This window comes from Melitaea cinxia, chromosome 18, assembly GCF_905220565.1.
Source record: "Melitaea cinxia chromosome 18, ilMelCinx1.1, whole genome shotgun sequence".
NCBI lineage: Eukaryota > Metazoa > Arthropoda > Insecta > Lepidoptera > Nymphalidae > Melitaea > Melitaea cinxia.
Genome location: NC_059411.1, coordinates 6,390,328 through 6,413,811, shown reverse-complemented (window position 1 = coordinate 6,413,811; position 23,484 = coordinate 6,390,328). Strand labels below are relative to the sequence as shown.

The 23,484-nt window shown below is 33.0% G+C and overlaps 1 protein-coding gene across 1 annotated transcript in view; it reads right to left on the bottom strand.

Moving 5' to 3' along the window:
- Positions 1 to 23,148, bottom strand: part of LOC123662074 (esterase E4) — a 33,368-nt gene extending 10,220 nt beyond the window's left edge. The window contains exons 1-7 of the mRNA XM_045596962.1: positions 23,020 to 23,148; positions 14,594 to 14,832; positions 12,969 to 13,163; positions 10,072 to 10,267; positions 8,864 to 8,998; positions 6,934 to 7,069; positions 3,269 to 3,502 (exon numbers count right to left, since the gene is read on the bottom strand). Of these exons, the coding sequence (XP_045452918.1) occupies positions 3,269 to 3,502; positions 6,934 to 7,069; positions 8,864 to 8,998; positions 10,072 to 10,267; positions 12,969 to 13,163; positions 14,594 to 14,832; positions 23,020 to 23,148 (1,264 nt within the window). The remainder of the gene's footprint in view (positions 1 to 3,268; positions 3,503 to 6,933; positions 7,070 to 8,863; positions 8,999 to 10,071; positions 10,268 to 12,968; positions 13,164 to 14,593; positions 14,833 to 23,019) is intronic.
- Positions 23,149 to 23,484: the final 336 nt, after the last annotated feature.

Here is a 23,484-nt window from a genome sequence, read left to right as displayed (position 1 = left end):
AACACAATTATTTAATCATTATAGTTATATTATAGAACAGTCCTCCCGTGACCATGGTTGCTGTAAAGTATCCGAAACGTCGGGCCTCTAAAAAATTTAATAAGCCGCGATAAAATCCGAAAAAGTTGTTTCATTACAATGAGTGATTAAGTTCGCGTAAACATTACAAAACAATACATTATTATAGTTTTTAATTATTATAGTTTTCAAGTAATGCAGCGCTGTAACAGAGGCTTAGTAGAAGAGTTAACAATTCATATAATTATAGGAATGTATAAAAAAATGTTGCAAGAAACTATTATTCATAATATTTTACCAAGGAGAATCAAAACTAATATGTAACGGAGGAAAAGTTAAAGAGAAAATGTTATACTTAATAAAAATTGTGGAAGTTTCTACTATTAAAATATATTCAATAATTAAGACTAAAAGTATAATATATAAGGTTTAGTTAAATATATTCATATTTATATTAAAAATCTTGTAAGAAATGTATCTTTTTTTAAAAACCTTTCATCATTCAACGAATAACGTGATTTAATAAATTATTTTCCCATTGTCATTAAAAATTTCAAGAGCTTTATATTTTAGTTTGTTTCTTAAACGATACCATTTTCTTTTTAAGATAAAGTTGTAAAATCCAAGAAACGGTAAGCGGAAAAACTATTACAAAAAAAATCTTGTAAGTATTTGTACTTTCGTCGACAGCAAGTTACGGATGAGGTCAAGTCCTTATGTAGTCTATTATGTCGCCCATTCTCCGTTTCACTGCTTCGTTATCTAACATAGTCGAGAAATTGCTAGCGACAGTAGGTACGTGTCTATAACGTAAGTTACGTATGCCAAAATATTAACATTTGTTTCTCATATTTGTTGAACTACAGTGTAGTAAGTAAAGTAGGGCGTGTGAAAACACGCTATTAATACGATTAGATTATACGCGATTTCTTGAATATTTTTTTGCGTAATATTAAAATTCTTTTTTTTTCATATTTGTTGCATTATTTTTGGTAAAAAAATTATGTAATTATTTAAGATCGAATAGATTGTAAGGATTAAAAAATTAAAAAAAAAATTATTTCTCAGACACATACCGCTAAAGTGTAAAAGTTTAGTTCAATTCAAAATCAGTTTTCCCGCCTCAGCTTTCACTAGAAGAGTGAATGTCTTTTTCTATGCAATGAGACTTTGATATAGGTTCATTATCTTCTCGTAGTTTAATTATGTAGTTTATCCCTTATAATTATAATAGTAGGTACGTGTAATACGTCTTTTCTCTTATACTCGTAATAAGTAGGTATAATATAAAATTCTCGTATCACAATGTTGGTTACAATACCCCTATGGAAAAAATCTCATAAATCATGAATAAATGCAGACCAAATTCTTATACAGAGTTATGACAGTCTATGAGATCTGATAGACTCTCATAACTCGGTATGAGAATTTGGTCTGCATTTGTCCATGTCTTATGAGATTTTTGTTATAACTCTGATTGTAAATGTCATTATAAAGCTAGTATTTATATATTTTTATGTACATAATCCTTTTGTAAAAATATAGAAATAATATAATAGGCTTTAGCTTTCAAACCCTAGTAAAAGAGGATAATGTGTATACACAATATATTAACGTTAAAGACATTTATATATTTAATTGCTTGATTAGATTAATGATTGCTCTGTTTCAGCATTGCACTTTGCTTATTTCAGTTATTCTTATTGCCACTTAAATCAATTTTAGCACTTAAAATGTAATTTTAACGCCAATCGTTTTTTTTTATCGAAGTATCCCATTAACATCTGCCAATTACTTTTTTCATTGCTCCGAAAATAATTAGTATTGTCTAATGAAGCTATGTCGTTAATATTGTAGTAACGCAATTGTGAAAACTTTTTATGGACTAAGAATGAATGAATTATTTAATAATATTTTGTAAGCGGGTAAGTAGGGTTACGACCCTTATTAATTGATTAGGTTATAAATTCCATAAACGTTTCAAGTTTAAGTACAAATTACAACTTTAAATATATCTAATTTTTCCTCAAACATTAAAATAATAATCTAATACCCATATCTAGAAAGGAAAGTATGTCACACAATCTTCCGTTCACTTGCAAAATTATTTGAAGGATATCCGTTATCAACCGGATTAGGTGCGGTAAATCCTAGGTACCTAATTGAAAGTCCTAAATTATGAAATAACGAATACCATAAACGTCCTGAATTTTCGATTAACAGACGAAGATTAAATAAACCCAAGGTGAACGTCGAAACAATTTATATTTATTGTTAAACGTTATTGGCTGCACAGAATACATACATGTAAAATGTCTCATTACGGACTTGTAATGGCAGAGCGGGTTCCGTAATTTCAGTGACTTAATTTTACGATTTCGCTCAACTCTTTTATAATGCAACAAGCATTAAACAATGTGTCGAAATAGTTTAAAACGTTAAATTTCTTACAGAATTTAAGTAACAGCTAGAACATTGTGTATTCCGAAGTATGCGCCAGCTCACTAATACAAATCGTAATGACATTTTGATTTGGTGCCATATTGTATTTCACAAAATGGTGTTGTTGGTTGTTGCCATTGTCGTCGAAACTTGCCTGGACTAAGTTCTTGATTAATCCATTCTGTTGCATATTTTGTTAATTTCCTTACTGTCATGCTAAGTTTTAGTGTAAGAACGTAGAAAGTTGTCTCATGAAGTAGCAGGTATTTTTGAATGAACTGATCTAAATAGAAACAACTTACAAAAGTGTTTTATGTCACTCGCGACCAAGGCGCTTGCAACGTCGCCGAAATATCGGTAGTTTCAAATAGCAATCGCAGTAATTCTCGTAGAATTAATAGTGTTATAATATATAATATTAAACTATTAAATTATTCATTATTTCAGCCTATTGCAGTCCACTGCTGGGCATAGACCTCCACAAGATCGCGCCAAAGATGGCGTTAACTCATGTGTGTTGCCCATAGTCACTACGCTGGGCAGATGGGGTTGGTGACTGCAGGGCTGGCTTTGTCGCACCGAAGACGCTGCTGCCCGTCTTCGGCCTGTGTATTTCAAGGCCAGCAGTTGGATGGTTATCCCGCCACCGGTCGTCTTTTTAAGTTCCAAGGTAGTAGTAGATCTGTGTTATCCCTTAGTCGCCTCTTACGACACCCACGGGAAGAGACGGGGTGGCTATATTCTTTGGTGCCGTAGCCACACAGCACATTCAATTACTAATAATGAATTAATAAATATAGTCACTTACGTCGGAATAGTATAATTCCTTCTTGAGCATTGTAGCCTGTAAGTAAAGGCACATCGGCTCCTGGTAACAATTCCGCTGGCGGCTTCGTCAGGTACGCTCCGGGGACATCCGGCTCTACTACGGGAAGGAATGGCAGCGAAACCGTACTTTTCAGGTCAGCAGTCCTACCCGGTGCTCCTACTAGTCTTGCGCCGGCTTTCACCAACAATTCACTTGGTGTTGCACGAAGGTACCCTAAAATATTCAAGTGTAACTGATTTATATTTAATAACCCTTTTATTAAATTGTCGTCATTAAAAAAGATTAGCACTGAATTTCAAATTATAGGTTTTTTGTTAATAGTGTTGTTAACTGTTTCTGTTTATAATATGTCTGATATGTATATAACGACAATCCTATTTTGTTTCTGTGATAATTGTGTTTGCTCGCAAAAGAAAATAAACCGACTTCAATTACACCGACAAGTAATATAACGTGGATAGACGAAAAAAAAAACAAGTAAATTGAATTAATAACGCTATCAAAGATTACTCGAAAACTAGTCATCAGATTTCGAATAAATTGAAGTAGGATCACAAAACAATCTTATCGTATATTTTATCGTCAAATATCGTTAATGTATGTCAAGCAATTTTATTTATATGAGTACTTTATGCTATGAGGTTTTGTCTTTCATTCAAAATTTATCAAGTTTTTTTTTAAATTATTATTGATATATATGTATTTATGTATGTATGTGTATTTGTATGTATATGTATGTGTGTATATGTAATATGTGTATGTATATATCTGAATGTATGTATATGTAAGTAAATGTATTTGGTGTACATGTACGTTTCTGACTATAATATGTTCATATGTATGTTACATAACATTTTTGCGCCCCATCCCACATTACCTATGTTAGTCCTCTGACATTCTCCTTTTTTCGCCGGTTAAAAACGAAATACCGAAGCTTACTTTGTTTATATTATATTTGTTGTTGTACTACTTGTTGGTGTTGACTTGCTTATGGCATCGTAAAGACATAAATCATCAATCTTGTACCGCTCCTTTCGTGGAAGATGTATGTTTATGTTACGGATTAAAATCGGACGAGGGTATTTGTATGACGTGTTAATCAAAATTCTTTGGCAGTAATGTAAGAACATGCAATTTTTAAGATGTGATAAAATCCTTATAGGTACCTACGTTGACATTAAAAAGCTGAAATAATTACTTAAGTATATGAACTCAGCAACTTGCATAATACTATTTTTTGGTTTCATTACTATGTTCGCGTTTTTTTTTTAAACTGAATTTTTTTTTAATTTAAAAAGTTCTAAAAAGATTGCCTTATTATGTTTACGAATCTACAATTTTTTATATAAAAGAGAGTTTCTGAGTGTGTAAAAGGGTAACTTTAAACGTCAATTAATGTAAAAGTACCTGAGTGACCGAGCTTAGCTCGGTATTATAAAATATATATAATAATATTTTTTTTACCGACAATGATAAAAATTGTATTGTATATGTATTCTAACGATATTTTTTTATCGTCTAAAAACTGGGATAAAATGACATTTTCTAAAAATGAATCCTAGTTAGATTTATTTATCTCCCCCGAAATCCCCTGCATACTAAATTTCATGAAAATCGTTGGAGCCGTTTCCGAGATTCAGATTTGTAATACTAATTACAATACGGGTAAAACCGAGAGGAACATTTGGTAAAATAAATTACCTTTAAACGGGTTAATGATGTTTATACGACGTTTAACCTAATATTTACAAAGCTAATTATCATATCAGGGATCTTAAAACCTGGCGTTTTTTCCTGTTCAATAATAATTAATTATTAAGCGTAATTTAGTATGCAAAGGACTAAGATGTTGAAGTACCTAACCTTGCTATATTCACATGGCTTATCTAATATTTATATAATATGTAATGTGATGGTCATCATTTATATAAGACTGACCTCAAAAGAGGAGTAAATCCTACTGGGGGCCGTTGAGTGTGAAGCGTTTGTTATGTTTATTATTGCACAGACGTTAATAATAATAAACAATCGCTTCAGCCTGTAATATTCCACTACTGGGCATAGGCCTCTTTCCCCATGTAGGAGAAGGATCAGAGCTTAATCCACCACGCTGCTCCAATGGGGATATATTCCCTACTATGAGTAACGATCGCTATCAGGTGTACATGATAACAACCGGGACCGACGGTTTAACGTGCTCTCCGAGGCACGGTGGGGAGACCCACAAGGACTGCACAAACACCCAGACCACGGCAAACACCTCTATGGCCAATACAAATGTTTGTCATGTGTGGGGATCGAACCCGCAACCGCCAGTGCAACAGGTACAATCCATGGCTGTAACCGTTGCGCCAATGCGGCGTCATAATAAACAATTATACTTGTCAATTGACATTCATGAGCAAAGTAAATTGCTGTTGCTCCGTGTCAGTGTTTATGATCAGGTAAAATTTTGGTCAATTATTTTCTCCCATTCGAAACTTCGTAAAATGTATTACGAATTTATATTATGAATATTCGCGACCGTCAGCTGCGACTCCGTTGGTGGGGCGGCCAGTGGCAGCTTCCCACGCATGGAGAAAAAAGTTTTTTTAGCCATTTCCTCCACTTTCACCTTCCACTTTAAAATTTGTTGAATTAAAGTTTACCTATAATCTTGAAGGAAAAATAAATTCAGCTGAATTAAATTCAGCTGGCCATAACATGGCGGATTATAATACGTCAGCTGGCTACTTGAACATGAAAACAAAAATATTGATGCTGAAATTATGATATGATGATTCTGAAATCTGTCCCTGGCTCCAGGACTATTATGACAGAAGTTTTAACATTTTCATTTATAACATTACATTGTTAAGAAAGATTAGAAATATTCTAAATCTAAACATTGCCCATTAAAAACTTAACTAATACAAATTGTACCAAAACCCAACGAATTTTAAGAGTACAAATAAATATATTCATATATAAATTCCATGAATCAATTCAGTTTAACAATATAATATGTGTCAATTGTTTATATTGATAAAGCTGTCATAGTTGTGCCAAGATAAATGTGTCTGACTGAACGAACCTTGCTTTTTCATGAGTAATTTACTTTAGATCTAGGTTCCAAATAAATATTGTCATATTTTAGTTTCCGAAATTTGTACACTTTAACTTAACTTTATGCAAACTATTTGTAATTTTGAGGCCAACTTAATGTGTTTACTAAACCTAATTTACTTTATTCACAATACGAGTACATCAAGGCTTAGTTTATGTCTGTGTACTGTACTATAACTAAGCAAGTGCTGCCCTACTGGGTCACTGTTGTCTGTTGTTAACGGGTCACTGTTGCGAGCAAACACAATTATAATATATATTTTTTATATTAACAGACAATATAATAATAATACAACGTATACGAAATATATACAAAAAAAAACACTCGATTAAATACATATTATTAGAGATATCTCAAAAAGTACCCATGAGATGTCGATCAAATTTAAATCGGTACGTCCAGCAAAAAGTAACGAGGGAACACACATAAAAATTACAGTCGAATCGAGAACCTCCTCCTTATTTAAAAGTCGAGTAAAAGACAGGTTTGCCTACATTAAAGCTAAAAAGCTGTATGTTTGTTTGAAACGTATGTTTACCGAGTAATTCCGAGGTGCTGTTCGTGTCGATGCCGAGCTCTCTGCCGAGCTCGAAGGCTCGTGCGCGAGGTTCCTGCGCAAAAGCCCACGGCGACAGAGCCACGCCGCTTTGAGCGATTGCTCCGTGAAATAGACCCTAGGGTTAAAAAATATTTATCAAAATAGTCAACATACGAAGTTTGTCTGATAACAATCTATTAAATTGTTGTTTTTTCAATTGTTTAAAAAGTTACAGTAATAAAATTGGTATGGGTACAAAATCCAGCAACCAAGAATGCTTGAGGAAAAATCAGGTTATAATTTTTATTAATATTGATTTAATTAATAAAATGATATATATATATATGTATATGTATTCATTTGGAACAAATAATACGCTGTATGTATTTGTAAGTTAGTGACTACAGTTAGTTATTAAAAAAACTGTGTACACTAATGCTCTCTCCGGTATCAAAGGTAAATAGCGTCCCAAAAAACTTCACAAATAAATATACTAAAGCAAAAAAGAAACACAATGTCTCAAAATGTGTTGCAGTAAAATGTAAGGCCTGTGATGCTTGTTGTTATTTAGAATATTTAGTATCTACATAAATAGTATTTATTTATACATTGTAGAAAAATTTATTTTATACTTTATTGTCACCATAAAGCAAAATATAAATTAAATATGACAACTTTTAAAAGAAATACAAAATTATAACCTTACGGCGCAATAACGTAAAATAATAGTAATGATACATTGTGCGTGGATGTCATCAGTAAATTTATATAAATAAAAAATTAATGAATACTATACCTATATCGTATTAGCACCTATATTAGCGACTAGTTGGGTATTAAGGTAAAAAATTTTGGAAAATACAAATATGCACGCCTCCACGCCCTCTAGTAGCTTGTTTAGAAATGAATGATAAAAAATATGTACAACAATAGGTTCAATTAGTTGATTTGGTTTTTGCAGATTATTAATAATTAATTAATTATTTTATTATGGTAGTAACTAAAAAATATGAATTGTAAAATATTGAAGAATTTTTCAGATTTCATATTGAGTAGGATTTTTTGTTAGTAGTTTCCTGACATAATAAATAATTGTATTTGCAGGCAAACGAAGAAAAACCGACTTCAATTATATTGACAAGTAATACAACGTAGGTAGACAAAGAAAATATCAAGTAAATACGCATTATCAAAGATTACTCCAAAAGTTGTAATCAGATCTCGATGAAATTTAAATGTGACCACATGATAAACATCGTCTTTTGATTAAATTAAAAATCATCAAAATCGGTGCACCCAGTAAAAAGCTATGCGGATTTTTGGGAATTTCCCTCGATTTCTCTGGGACCCCATCATCAGATCCTGGTTTCCTTATAATGGTACCAAACTAGGGATATCTCCTTTCCAACAATAAAAGAATTATCGAAATCGGTCCATAAACGACGGAGTTATCCCCGAACATACATAAAAAAAACATATATATACGGTCGAATTGAGTAACCTCCTCTTTTTTTTGAAGTCGGTTAAAAAAGAAACAGCTTATTTCGTCAAGTGGTTCTCCCGGTATTCGTACATCCAAAATGCTGTAGTCCAACATAATATTTATTTTATCGATTCTTTTTATAATAACAGTATTCAAAAAAGACCTTAAATGATATTTAATTTATAGTTTAATGTGTATTATGTATAACAGAGTGTATTTTATTGCATATTGATGCATTGTTACAAAAATGTAGTGGTTTAAGAACAGCGCTTCCCATATTTTTCATTTTTTGAGAGTAAAGCACAGCCTCTTCAAGGCGTGCAAAAACTATAAAACTAACTATTAATCTATACAGGTACGTATTAAATTATATGTTAACTTTTTGGAAAATTATGATGTTATTATTTTTTATAAGTGGAGATTAAATTTCAGTTAAATAAAATTTACCTGAGAGGCTGGTGATAGCATGTGCAAGTGCACAGAAGCAGCACCCGCTGATTCTCCGAAGATTGTAACTCGTTCAGGGTCACCGCCAAAAAACTCGATGTTATCTTGCACCCATTTCAGTGCCATCACTTGATCCTTTACATAATTATAACTTTATTACTTAACAATGTTTTTATGATTATATAAAAATAATAAATAATAATTAAAAGTCATCCATTGCAATATTTGTGTAAGAATTTCTTTTATATAAAGGGAAAACAGAAAAAGTGATATAAAATAATAAAATCTTATATATATGTAGTCATGATATGAAATGTAAAACAAAACACATTAAACGATGATTACAACCACGACCGTAGAATTTTTATTAGAATTGATTTCTTGCATCACATTCTAACTCTTCTGTAGCCACCATATATCGCCCCAAAGACATTATTGTCAAAACGTGTCGTGTAAAAACATTTTGAAACATTAGTTAGATGCACTTGACCAATATATTTAAACCGTGTCCGAATGTTGTAAGCTGCAATTAACTCGGAATAATAGAAGGGCAGGTGTCATTGAGATTTCGTGAAGATATCTTATATCCTTTCTACATTAAATATCATAATTTTTGTATTTTTGCATTTAGGATAAAAAAAAAAAAACGTAATTACAAGTTTGGGTGTAAAACATTACTGTTATGACAAAGATCAAAAATATAATTTTAGCAATATTATGGACCTGTTTCTTCGGTTGCTGATAAAGCTATCTGACGTATAGAGATAGATCCAACAGATTAACTTTAAAATAAAATTTTAATAAATATTATAATTAAACTCATTATTCGGACTCAGTCCTCCCGTGACCATGGTTCGCACAGCAGTAAAGTATCCGAAACGTCGGGCATCTAAAAAACTTAATAAACTGCGATAAAATCCGAAAAAGTTGTTTCATTATAATGAGTGAAGTTCGCGTAAACATTAGAAAACAATATTTAATAAATATTATTTGTTTACACGATCAAAATCTTCACTATCTTGATGTTTGATGATCTTAGATGTTTCTATGCTCTACATACGAATCCAAATTCATGTTTATTAGTAGAAATAAAACGAGCTGCTATGACCGGCTTCGTCTTGCCGATAAATCCAGTCAGATTCTTACGTGCAAGATAAACTATATCAACAACTTATAAAACAAGTCCTACGTGTAACAAAATGCGATACCTTTAGCCCCATATTGCCAGACACTTCATCATTCTCTAAGCTTAAAAAACCAAGAGCACCGAGCCTATAGTTCAGCGTGACTAAGACTACTCCAGCACCAACGAGGTGATCCGGTCCATAGAGGAAAGCGTTGCCTGATCCGACGGCAAAAGCGCCACCATGTATCCAAACCATTACTGCCAACTTCGGATTGTATCTAAAATTGTATTCTGACGTTAGATAATAATGGATTGCTTATAACATATCTAAAATACCTATAGGACATAACATTATAGAGAAGGCATAATAAGTATTGTTCACGTTCAATCTATCATGATATTCGCTTCAGCCTATAATATACCACTGCTGGGCATAGGCCTCTTTTCCCATGTAGGAGAAGGATTAGAGCTTAATTTACAACGCTGCTCCAATGCGAGTTGGCGGATATATATACTGTGAGTAACGATCGCTATCAAATGTATATGATAACAACCGGGACTGACGGCTTAATGTGTTCTCCGAGGCATGGTGAGAAGACTCACAAGAACTGCATACACACCCAGACCACTGTAAACATCTGTATGGCCATATCATCATGGATACAAATCATGTGCGGGGATCGAACCCACAACCGCCAGCGCAACAGCCACAAACCAGTGCTGTGACCGTTGCGGCAACGCGTCGATAATGATATTATAAGCAGACTTTTTTGTTTATTTGTAATGGATAAACTCTAAAACTGCTGTAGTGGTTCTAAAAATTCTTCTGACGGTAGAATACTACGTTATAACTGCTGATGAGTGACATAGGCTATATTTTAACAGGAAAAAACGACAAAGTCAAAACTACGTAAGTCCAAGCGGGCGAAGCCGCGAGCGGGAAGGTAATTATGTATTTAATAAATCAAACTGAAAATAATTTTTTTAACCGACTTCAAAAAAAGGAGGAGGTTACTTAATTCGACCGTATATATATATTTTTTTTTTTTTTTTTTATGTATGTTCGGGGATAACTTCTTCGTTTATGAACCGATTTTGATAATTCTTTTTTTGTTGGAAAGGAGGTATTCATAGTTTGGTACCATGATAAGGAAACCAGGATCTGATGATGGGATCCCAGAGAAATCGAGGGAAACTTTCAAAAATCGTAAGGGTGACTAGTAATTTTAATCATGTTTTCATTAAGCACTATAAAGCACTACTATTTAATAAAGGTCTGGAGTCGATCTGATGATGGAGAAGAAAGATAGTCGAGGGAACTCTTCAACAATTTATAGCAATTACCTGCTGTTTGAACTTAATTCGTTTCTGTTGATGAGAACTTTGCACCTGTATGAGTTATAAGTGCCATTACAGTCTGATGATGGAGACAAAAGTTAGTCGAGGGAACTCTTTAACGATTTATAGCAATTACCTGCTGTTTGAACTTAATTCGTTTCTATTGATGAGAACTTTGCATATATATGAATTATAAGTGGCATTTCAGTCTGATGATGGAGACGAAAGATAGTCGAGGGTACTCTTCAACGACTTATAGCAATTACCTGCTGTTTGAACTTAATTCGTTTCTATTGATGAGAACTTTGCACCTATATGAGTTACAAGTGCCATTAAAGTCTGATGATGGAGATGAAAGATAGTCGAGGGAACTTTTCAACGATTTATAGCAATTACCTGCTGTGTGATCATCTGTGTCGCAGGACCAGGTTTGATGATGGAGCCCATAAACACTCGAGGGAATTTCTCAACAATTTACAGCAGTTACCTTTTGCTGTTTGACGACCGCTTTGATATAATGGTGCATGTGCCGTGTCGGCGGCGCCTAAACAACGACGGTCGCGGGTTCTATTCCCGCTCGGAGTGGATATTTATGTTTATACAAATATTTATTTTCGGTCTAGTTGTTAATCTTTGTGGATCTCCCAACCTAGCCTCGGAGAACACGCTAGGCTGTCAGTCCCGGTTGTTATTACGTACACCTGATAGCGAACTTTACTCATAGTATGTCGACGCGTTAGCGCAGCGGTCACAGCACCGGCTGTTGCGCTGGCGTTAGTGGGTTCAATCCCCGCGCACGACAGACATTTGTATTGGCCATATAAGATGTTTGTCATGATCTGGGTGTTTGTACTTGTGTATTGTGTATGTTTCCGAACCCCCGACATAACAGAAAAAGCATCCTTGTTAGGTCTACCCATCACTAAAAATTGTAAAATAAAATAATTTTTAACAAAAAAAAAAACCGACTTCAAAAAGGAAACTAAAAAGTGAAAAATAAATTTACTTAGTACAATGTAATTCGTATTTTGATTTAGTTAATCAGAAATGATTAAATAAATATTTTATAATTTTGAAGTTGGTGCCAAGTAAATACTACAACAACCTGGCTACAATAACAAATACAAACAACACACACACACAACAAACAAGTAAAAAAATATTATTAGATATCTCAAAACAATAACAGAATAATAAAAGTATTCAAACTAATAGTCAATGAAACAAATTATGAAAGAAAACTGAATACAACTTACGAGTAGATACTAGAGTAGTTATTGTTTTACTTGGCACCGACTTCAAAATTATAAAATATTTATTTAATCATTTCTGATTAACTAAATCAAAATACGAATTACATTGTACTAAGTAAATTTATTTTTCACTTTTTAGTTTCCTTTTTGAAGTCGGTTTTTTTTTTTGTTAAAAATTATTTTATTAAACCATAAAGTTAAAATATAGCAATAAATTATAAATTTATTTTAATGACCTACATTAGTCACGTTAAGATGGCATAACGGATATAATATTATGCAAAATGTCCGTAAACACTGAGTTACATAAAACGGTAAACGTGTTGAATCATCGCATTGAACGAACATTGCTAAAAATCTAAGAAGGTGGAACACAAAACGTATTTACCCCGACAATTTGTCCGGTAAGGCAGGTGTATAGACGTTAAGGAAAAGGCAGTCTTCATCGCCTTTGTACGTGTCGAAAAGCATGAACCGATGCGGACACACTGCGCCTTCCTCGAGTGCGTCTCGAATTCCGGACCAAGGTTCAAGAGGTGCGGGTGGACGAAAACGTAACGACCCTCGAGGAGGTTGGGCGTACCTACGAAATATTCATGTTTTATATATCATAATACCCTCTAATACACAAAGTCAATGTTTTATTTATATTAAGACCTTTACTTCCATTTCATAAATGACTACTGTGTCAAGAGTTGGATTTTTTGTAGTAAAACTTCTTTACGCATGTTTTACTTCGGGAGTAAGCTGGTGAATGCGTGATAAGAGCGTTACGAAAAGTGTGGTCAAGTGAGGGCAACAGAAGTTGAGAGGGAGATAAGCTAGTGAAAATAGAAAGAGAGAGAGAGAGAGTTAGGTACGTTTCGCATATTACTGTATGCGCAACTAAAGTTTTATTTCAGTTGTGTGGTATAAAACATACTCGTTTTTTTGCTTACAATCATTTTCGTTTTGAAATTGTGATTTCATATAAAGTTTTTTTTTTTTAAAGTAAAACTTCTTCACGCACATTTGACTTGGGGAGTAAGCTGGTGAATACGTGACGAGAGAGTTACGAAAAGTCTGACCAGGTGGGGCAAATGGAGCAACAGAGAGGTGCGAGCTCACATTTTCTTTCTCCCTTTCTCTCATAGCCAGTTATGTTTCGTATATCTAAGACACAGTGCAAGCCTATTGTGCTGAAGTTTTACTACAGTCGTGTGGCCTAAAGCACAGTCGTTTTATAATTAGGATGATATGGTGGAAATCGAAACCATTGTATACAGTTAACTGTACATAATGGTTTCTCACACAACGATGTTTCAAAATAGATTAATCTTTTCTATAAAAATAATTTAAATCTAATTAGTTTATATTAGTCAATCCAATATGACCGGTTTATAAAAAGTACAGTAATGGTCAACCTGAGTTCAAAATGAATTTGAAATCTCTGTCATTAACGGTTAAAAATCTTTCTCAGTGAGATATAAAGAAATTGAAAATGGATGTAATTTGCTCATAAATAATACGAAAATAAGTGTTTATGAAAGTAGTATGAAAGAAGTAGGTATGCTTGATCTATAGTTTGTGTCTCTGCATGCCGTTTTATCACATCATCACCATCATATCAGCCTATCGCAGTCCACTACTGGACACAGGCCTCCACAAGTTTGAGCGTAAAACGGTGCGAGCCCATGTGCCCTGCCCATAGTCACTACGCTGGGCAGGCGGGTTGGTGACCGCAGGGCTGGCTTTGTTGCACCGAAGACGCTGCTGCCCATCCTCGACCTGTGCATTTCAAAGCCTGCAGTTGGATGGTTATCCCGCCATCGGTCGGCTTTATAAGTTCCAAGGTGGTAGTGGAACTGTATACCCTTAGTCGCCTCTTACGACACCCACGGGAAGAGAGGGGGTGGCTATATTATTTAATTCTGTAGCCACACAGCATGCTGTTTAGATCAAATCAATAAAAAGTACATCCTTATTGCACTATCATTTTCAATCAAATTGTTGAAATAGTACAAAATATATTACCTGATTCCTTTAAAGCTATAATATGGCGTCTGTGCACTGGTCCTTGCAATTACCCGTCTTCCACGTAAAGTGCCATATTGTGTCGTAATAACTGGTCCTCCTCCTACTCGCATACGGTCCACAAGAGCATGGACCAGCCGCGCTGCTCGTGCAGGAACAGCCTGCAGACGACGCAGTGCATGCTTAAGGCCTACTGATTCGCTCACTGTACTTGATAGTCTTCGCCATGCGCCTGTCACCTAAGGAACAAAACATTAGGAAACTATTATCTTCAATATAAATATAAATAAATTGCTAAATGAATCGCTAAGCACAAAACTGGACAATATATGTCGGGTAAGCTAGTGTGAGGCGAAATTTAACAAATTTTAATATGAGTCTAAAATATTAAACAAATAACTACGGTTAATAGGTTCAATTTTTGTTGCTTGATCTCTTATATAGATTTATTCATAAAAAAATTGTTATCGTAATTTTTAATCACAGCTATAGACAAATGATAACAAAACTATTTTTTTTTATCACGGTGTGTTAGCATTTTTATATTGATAAAATTGAATTTAAAAAATTTATAAGTAAAAGAATTTTGTTATAGGTATCTGATAATAACTATAGAGAAATTCATTGCTTACGATTTAGTAACATAATTGGAAAAATACAATCTAATATATAAAATTCTCGTGTCGCGGTGTTTGTAGTTAAACTCTTCCGAAACGGCTTGATCAATTCTCGTGAAATTTTGTGTACATATTGGGTGGGTCTGAGAATCGAACAACATCTATTTTTTATACCTCTTAGTTATAAGGGTTTGATAAAATATTATGATATTTTGTATGGATATCGGGTAGGTCTGAGGATCGGCCAACATCTATTTTTTCACATCCCTAAGTTAAAAGGGGGCAGGATCAATGTGGTTAATAGCATATATTGCAAAACAACGTTTGCGGGGTCAGCTAGTATCGATACATATATTTTAGGTCAATGTGATAAATATCAAGATTAAACGGAATTATTATGTTTGATTGACAAGAAAAGTGCACTTTTGAGTCCTCAATATTTTAACATGACAAGTGATCAATCATTACGCACTAATTTTCAGAGTAATTGAATTAATGAAACAGATCACATGTATAAAGGCTTATTTACATTATGTAATTGCTAAGAGCCGTGTAATTATATAAAAATATTACATGTAAAAGTCAATACTATATTACATAATGAGAGAATATTGAAAATTTGGAAATTTTTATTGTATTTTCTTTAATAAAATAAATTAATGTTGTACTTCAACGCGTTACTAGATTTACAGTCGTTAAAAACTGTATTAAATTACTCAATGCAAATATTTTTGCCTTTTACCTAGCAATTTAATCATTTTGTAATTATGAATAAAATCGAAATAAGTACTTTAAATAAAATATGTGGACGCTTAAAGGTAAATAGTGGGTGCCGCTTGGTTTAGTTCGCAATTTTAACGATTACTCTTAAATAGGCTGTATTGGTTTAGTGTCACAATATTGCTCTGCTAAACATCGGAGATCGGCGGCCCTCGAACAAAATATTGCAATTCTTAGTTTCTATCTACTTTGTAATAACCAATGGGTGACAGAACTCTTGCGTTAACTTCACCAGCGCCTAGATATGCATTTTATTTCCAAATTACAGATTTTTTAGTTAAAATCTCGTCTATTTGCACGCACAGTTAGTTAATTATGTCAAAGTATTGCAGTTTTTAACATTTAACCAACGTTACTTAATTACTATTTGTCAACTAAGACTAGTATGAAAAATATTTGTGTAGATCTATTATCTATACATACTGAAAATAAACTGTACTAGAACAAATGTACATAACATTGATGATATTTAGAAAAAATCTATATATATAAAAATTTCGTGTCATGATGTATGTTCTAGATAAACTCCGAAACTACTGAACCAATTTTTATAAAATTGATCAAACTATATAGGGTAGTTTTTATCTCAATCTGACCCGGTAGGTAGCGCTGCTATCAGTATGTAAGCAATCAAAATTGGTAGCTGTTTCCCGGGCAGGACAACGTCTGGGTACGTTAGTAATAAATAATAATATATAGATCTTGACGCCAAAACTATTGTTTACGTTTCGTCTATGTCAACCACTAAATAAATTTTGATGAATATTGACATATTTGATTTCGTGCTATAATATATTATGTCAATGGACACTTAACATTCTGAAATGCAATATATGTATATTAACATAGTGTGTAAATGCGAGCGAAATTTGGGGTACAGTAAGTAAATAATAAATGACTAACTCAAAAATTCGTACTTGAAGATACGGAGATTGGTTTAAAAGTTGCGAAATATTTATGCATTGATGTTGCTACGACCTTATGCCTTGCCAATAAAAATAACAAATAAATCTCAATGTTACCACAAATTATAGAATAAAATTATTATTAATGAATAACAGAATCGTATTTCTTCGACTTTTATTTTTAATTGTAAATCAATTGATTTGAAAGCTTCAATATTAATTACATAAGTAAACAAAATAATGTAGTAGGTAGGTACTTCTTATTTTTGCATAAATATTATTTGATCTATAATTTTTAGACCTGGGTAGTTCTTGGTTAAAAATAGATAAGTAATCAAATGTATTTTTTTGATGTCATTTTTACGCCTCAATATATCAAACGTTTTCCTGTCATCTCGAAAGTAGAAATTTCAGAAGTATGAAATTTTACATTTAGGACTTTGATTGCAGATAACATCCCATCGTTTACACAAATTCTGTATAATAAATGGCTTGAGAAATCTAAGGGAAGATTGTTTATCGCACGACTGTTCTATGAAGCGTGATCAAGAGCGAACTTTGCTAGTAGTCTGACAGGCTGGACAACGAGTCATTAATTGTTGTAATGAAATGATTTTACACTTCTTTAGTCTTTTAATCCGAAATATTGTCAATAAGCACGCAAGCGCAGCCACGGGCAACTGCCAGTAAGTATATATAGCCTTATCTGCAACCGGTGAAACAGGTCCTAATGGAATATTGTTAAAAGATATTAATTCAATTATATTTGAATATCTATGTAACAAAACAAGACCTACTCTACACGATGCCCACAGTACTACTGATTGCATACAGTCGCAGGTGACGAATGAATATAAATGAAATTCAAGTGTCTGTCTGTTTTTCTGTTTATCCGGGCTAATCTCCGGAACGGCTGAACTAATTTTTATGAGACTTTCACTGCAAAATAGAAGAATAGTAATATAGGCTACTTTTTGTCTCGGAATTCCCGTGAAATAAGGATTTACATAGAAAAAACCGCAAATGCCGCGTGCGATATTTTACTGTTAGGTAAATGCAAGAATTTTTTTGAAACATTTTTTTGAAAAAAAAAATGTTTCAAAATGATGAAATTTAAAAAATAAAATAATATAAATAGTAAATAAACAAATAAAATTAAAGTACTACATTCTGGAAACCAAAAAAATTACTGTGTTATGTCAAGTCATTCTAGTTATTTTTTATTTAAATGACAGATAAAAAATGTTTTTGAATATTTGTCTATATATCTGTACACCTGTCTCTGGAACGGCTAAAATAACATAAAGGAAGTCACATACCAATATATATATATATATATATATATATATATATATATATATATGTATCAGTTCAGTCTATTGCAGTCAACTGCTGGATATAGGCCTCCCCAAGTTCGCGCCAGACATCTCGGTTTTCTGCAATCCTCGTCCAGCCTACACGAGTTGCGGACAGTAGGCAATCTTACGTAGATCTTCGGTCCAGCGGGCCAGAGGACGTCCCACACTGCGTTTGCCAAGACGCGGTCTCCGCTCCAGGACCCGTCTGCTCCAACGGCCATCGGTCCTACGACACAGATGACCAGTCCACTGCCACTTCAACTTGCTTATTCTGTGGGCTATGTCGGTTACTTTCATTCTCTGGCGGATAGTCTCATTTCTAATCCTATCTTTGAGAGAAACCGCAAGCATAGCCGTTCCATTGCACGTTGACCGACTTTAAGCTTGTGGATCAGTCCCTCGTCAGTGTCCACGTCTCGGCTCCGTATGTTAACACAGACAGGACACATTTTGCTCGAAGACTTTTGTTTTCAAGCATTGCGGAAAAAGTATATATACATATATGTATACTTTTTATCCCGTAATTCGCATGGAATCAGGATTACGCCGTATAAATATAATCGCGAACGAAGTCGCGGGTACAGTTAGTATGAAGATAAGATTTGATGTGGTGATAATATGAATATGTGAAAAATGATTTTTATTGTATGTACAAATTTGTCGCAAAATGATATAAATCAGTAACGCAATAAATCATTTCAAATGTCCATTCAAGGACCAGATATACATTGATAAAATCTCCAAGGCAAAGTGACACGTTACTGTGTGTATTTTTTTATGAAGTTATATAAGAATGCAAATCTATTTATAATAATTAAAATAATATTTCTATTTAAAAAAAAATAACAATGAATTGCCGAAATATATGTTCGTTGAATGTATGTAACTTTCGAACGACTACCCCAAATTGGATGATTCTTTTTTTGTGTGCGTTTATTGTCAGTACGAGATTTTTATAAAAGAAAATTAAAAAATAATCGCTATACATAAAGAAAATGGTGATACGACGTTCACCGTGTTATCTAGTAATTAATACATTTTAATAACAGGTGATTTATTAATCAGCTATAATGTATGTTGTTACTTTCAAGAATAACTTTACAAATCTGATATGATATATGTCTCTGATAAGATAAACTACAATTTCCATGTAGCCTAATATGATAAATCTAAAACTCCGTGAACATATTGCCAATGATAAATTAACCAAGAAAGTTCTCGTATTTAATATCTTCCTTTAGTTGCATTGCTCGGACCAATGTTACGTGTTTTAAAATTATGTAGTACTGATTTCAAACTACATAAATATAGCTTAATTGGCTAGAGCACCAGTTCAGTCGGAGATGCAGGTTCGATCTCCACTGGGAGGGTCGATTTTTGATATGATATTGAAAGTACACACACACATATATATATTCTATAATTCTATAGTTTATTATTATTAATATAAAAAATATATTAAGTGTTGACGGGACAGTCTTCTTTTTTTGGGTATGTGTCTAATCTATACCTTTTAGGAATAAGCTTAAAATTGAAATTTTCAAAAGTGAATGTTTTTGTTACACGTTGACATTAATTTAATGTAAGTTGAAGCTACGATATGAAGAAACGATATGATTATTATAAAAATAACGAGTTGCGGACAGTAGCCATTTATTCATAGTATCACTCACTTCAGCCTATCGCAGTCTACTGCTAGACATAGGGCTCTCCAAGTTCGCACCAAATATTATAGCAAGAACTCATGTGTTTTGCCCATAGTCACGCTGGTCAGGCGGGTTGGTGGCCGCAGGACTGGCTTTGTCGCACCGAAAACGCTGCTGCCCGTCTTTCGGCCTAATGTAATGATTTCCGATCTGGTTGTCTGTCATTGCGGGTCTACTCACCGTACCTCGGAGAGTAGGTACGATAAGCTGTCAGTTCCGAATGTTATCATGTACACCTGATAGCGATAATCACGGAGTATATCCACCAACCCGCAGTAGAGTAGCGTTGTAGATTAAGCTTCAATCCTTCTCCTATATTATACATATATATGTAGCTTCATTGAGAAAGAGGCCCGTGCCCAGCGCTGGGATGCTACAGGCTGAATCGTCGTGCTCTACATTATAAGCCAGATTAACATTTATTTATTGTATATAACAATGATGTCCTTTTAACATAGCAAGAACTTTCAACAATCTCAAGATATTGTGGGAAACTAAATAAAGGCTTGTAAGAGACTACTGTATTTAGAGCAAATATTGCGCGAGAGTAAAATGATCACTATGAGTATATCGAAGTCTACTATTACCCAATAGTATGCTGAAATATCTTGGTATTGAACCGTTAATGACTATCATATTTGCCTTATAAAAGACTTCTTTATTTATTGGTTTTCGTAATAGATATCAAATGTTAACGAATATATAATTGTTACGAATATTTTATTACTTTAATTTGTCCTGCATAACTCATTGTATAATGTTTTTTTTTTTGTATTTTACGCAATTACACATTTTTTAAATCGTATAGGTGCTATATTTTTCTTATTTATCTTATTTATAAAAAAAATACGAAATTAGTATTAACAGGATGTATGTTTAACATATTGCGAAACAGTAGAATAGCCACATTATCAAGTATTTTCTATTAGACGCTATAATTTGCAATATTTCTCATATGTAATGCGAGGTATTCAAATCACTATTAAGATTGTTTTATACGAACGAATATTAATTTTAGGAATTATGTTATTTATCTAAGATAATTATATAAATACATTATGTTTGTTTTTGAAAATTTTCATTAATAAAAGTAATTTTTCATTAATTTTACGTTTATTTAAATTCATAGGCATATATGTGATGTGTCTTGTTAAAGAATTTTTTACTGTAGCGTTCTATAAAAAAGCAAGAATATAGATGAATTTTAATTTAATCGAAAGCCGATATTTTTCGTTTGGTCACATTTAAATTTCATCGATATCTGATTACAACTTTAAAAATAATCTTTGATAATGCGTATTTCCTTAACTATTTTTTCGTCTACCTACGTTGTATTATTTGTCGATATAATTGAAGTCGGTTTTTCTTCGTTTGCCTGCAAACACAATTATCAATATAAACTATAAGTGTACGATTTTTTCATACTCTTTCATCCTCGCAATATTCGTTAAAAGGGTACAAAGTTTTTGCTTCACGCATTAATATATAGATATTAATACTTGATTCTAATAATCTATACTAATATTATAAAGAGCTAAGTTTCGAACTTTGTTTGTTTATAGGGGGTAATCTTGGAAAATACTGATCCGATCACGGAAATTCTTTCACTGACAGAAAGTTACACTATTCAGAAGTGACATAGGCTATGTTTTATTGTGATTAAACAAAAAAATACTGAAAAATCTTATATATAAAGTCACATGTTAGTTATCATACTCCTCCGAAAAGGCTGGACTAATTTTTATAAAATTTTGTGTGCATATCGGGTAGGTTTGAGAATCGACCAACATCTATTTTTCATACAGCTAAGTTATAAGGGGGAGTTAAGGGGGGTTAATAACATATAAGGCAAAACAACGTTTGCGGGGTCAGCTAGTTAATTATGCTCGATTCTAACACGATAATATTTAAATGGGACCATATAACAAGTATTAGTTTTTTATTTATAAAAGAAATATCGAAATCTGTCTATCCAGTTAAAAATTATGAGGTAACACATATAAAAATAAAATCGAATTGAGAACCTAAAAATGAAAAATATTTAAAAGGCATCATACTACGCTGTGAAAATAGCAGATTTCTAAATATGAAATCGAGAAGTTTATGTAGCTATCCTAACTATCCCAACTATTAGGTAATACGTGTGATAGAGCTACAACCAGCGGTCTGTATCATGTTACGTTTTAATTCTTATATAACTTAACGACTTTTGCTTGCTAGAGTCACAAAATTAAACAAATATTTCTTGCGAAACTTGACTTTGCTCGAAATAATATTTTGTCTTGAGAAATTTGTTATATCAAATTTTATCGACATGAGTAAGTTGGACCGACGATCTACGTAAGATTGCCGGTGTAGGCTGGATGAGGATTGCGGAAAACCGGAATGTCTGGCGCGAACTTGGGGAGGCCTATGCCCAGCAGTGGACTGCAATAGGCTGAGCTGACTGACTGACTGACTAAGTTTCTAATAAGTAGAAAAATTCAAAAAGGATTTTTATTTTTATTTTACGTATGAACTTACGTAAAATAAAATCAATTAAATAACTTTAAACTCTTTAATTTAAAAACTAAATAATTGTTTGATTAAGTGCATTTAATTTAAAAAAAATAGTGTGCTTTAGGCCACACGATTGAAGTAAAACTTACGAAACGTAACTCTCTATTTTTCTATCTTAACTAACTTATATCTCCTTCTTAACTTCCGTTCGCCTCGCCCGATCATACATCATTACATACATTCTCCAGCTTACTGTTTTGTAGTCCCATTTAAATTTGATCGAGATATAATGAGTAGGTACGTTTTGAATGACCTTTGATAACGCAGATTTACTTGTCTATTTTTGCTCTACTTACATTATATTACTTGTCGATGTAATTAAAGTCGTTTTTTTTTTTTTCGTTTGCGAGCAAACAAAATTATTTAAATAGTTTCCATCAAAGTTAAAATAAGAATAAACCTGTGTAAAAATGAAACTGAGTGAACGGCTCCTCATAAATAATTACTAGTACATATTTTAGTTCGGCTATCAATAAGTACATGACAAATTAAAAACATTACCTTCATAGAATTGAGACTGCTGGCCGCATTCGCTACCACGTCTCCGAGAGCTGCCGGCGGTAACGCTCCGCATCGTAACAAAAGTCCAGAAGCACACAAACACACGATACACAACCACGGAACACGCATTGCCGATTGTCTTTTTACTTATTTCGCTTTTCAATAAAGTTACACTTAATGTCACGGTAGTAGTAACACTTCCACCATAATTTAAAAGTGTTTCAGAAGTGTTCAATGATTGTTTTACTATGTTTTTATTTTGTCTTGATTTAGAATATTGAAATCTGAAACAAAAAGTTGGTATTATTTTGTTGTACGATACTCTATATCTATAGATTATGTAATTATAAAATTAGTTAGTTATCTAATAATGTAGTGGAGTAGATGAAGTATTTTCTGCTTGTTAATTTATCTTTTTAGAACAGAAAAAAAAAATATTTTATCTCTTTTTAAGGTTTGCCTTTA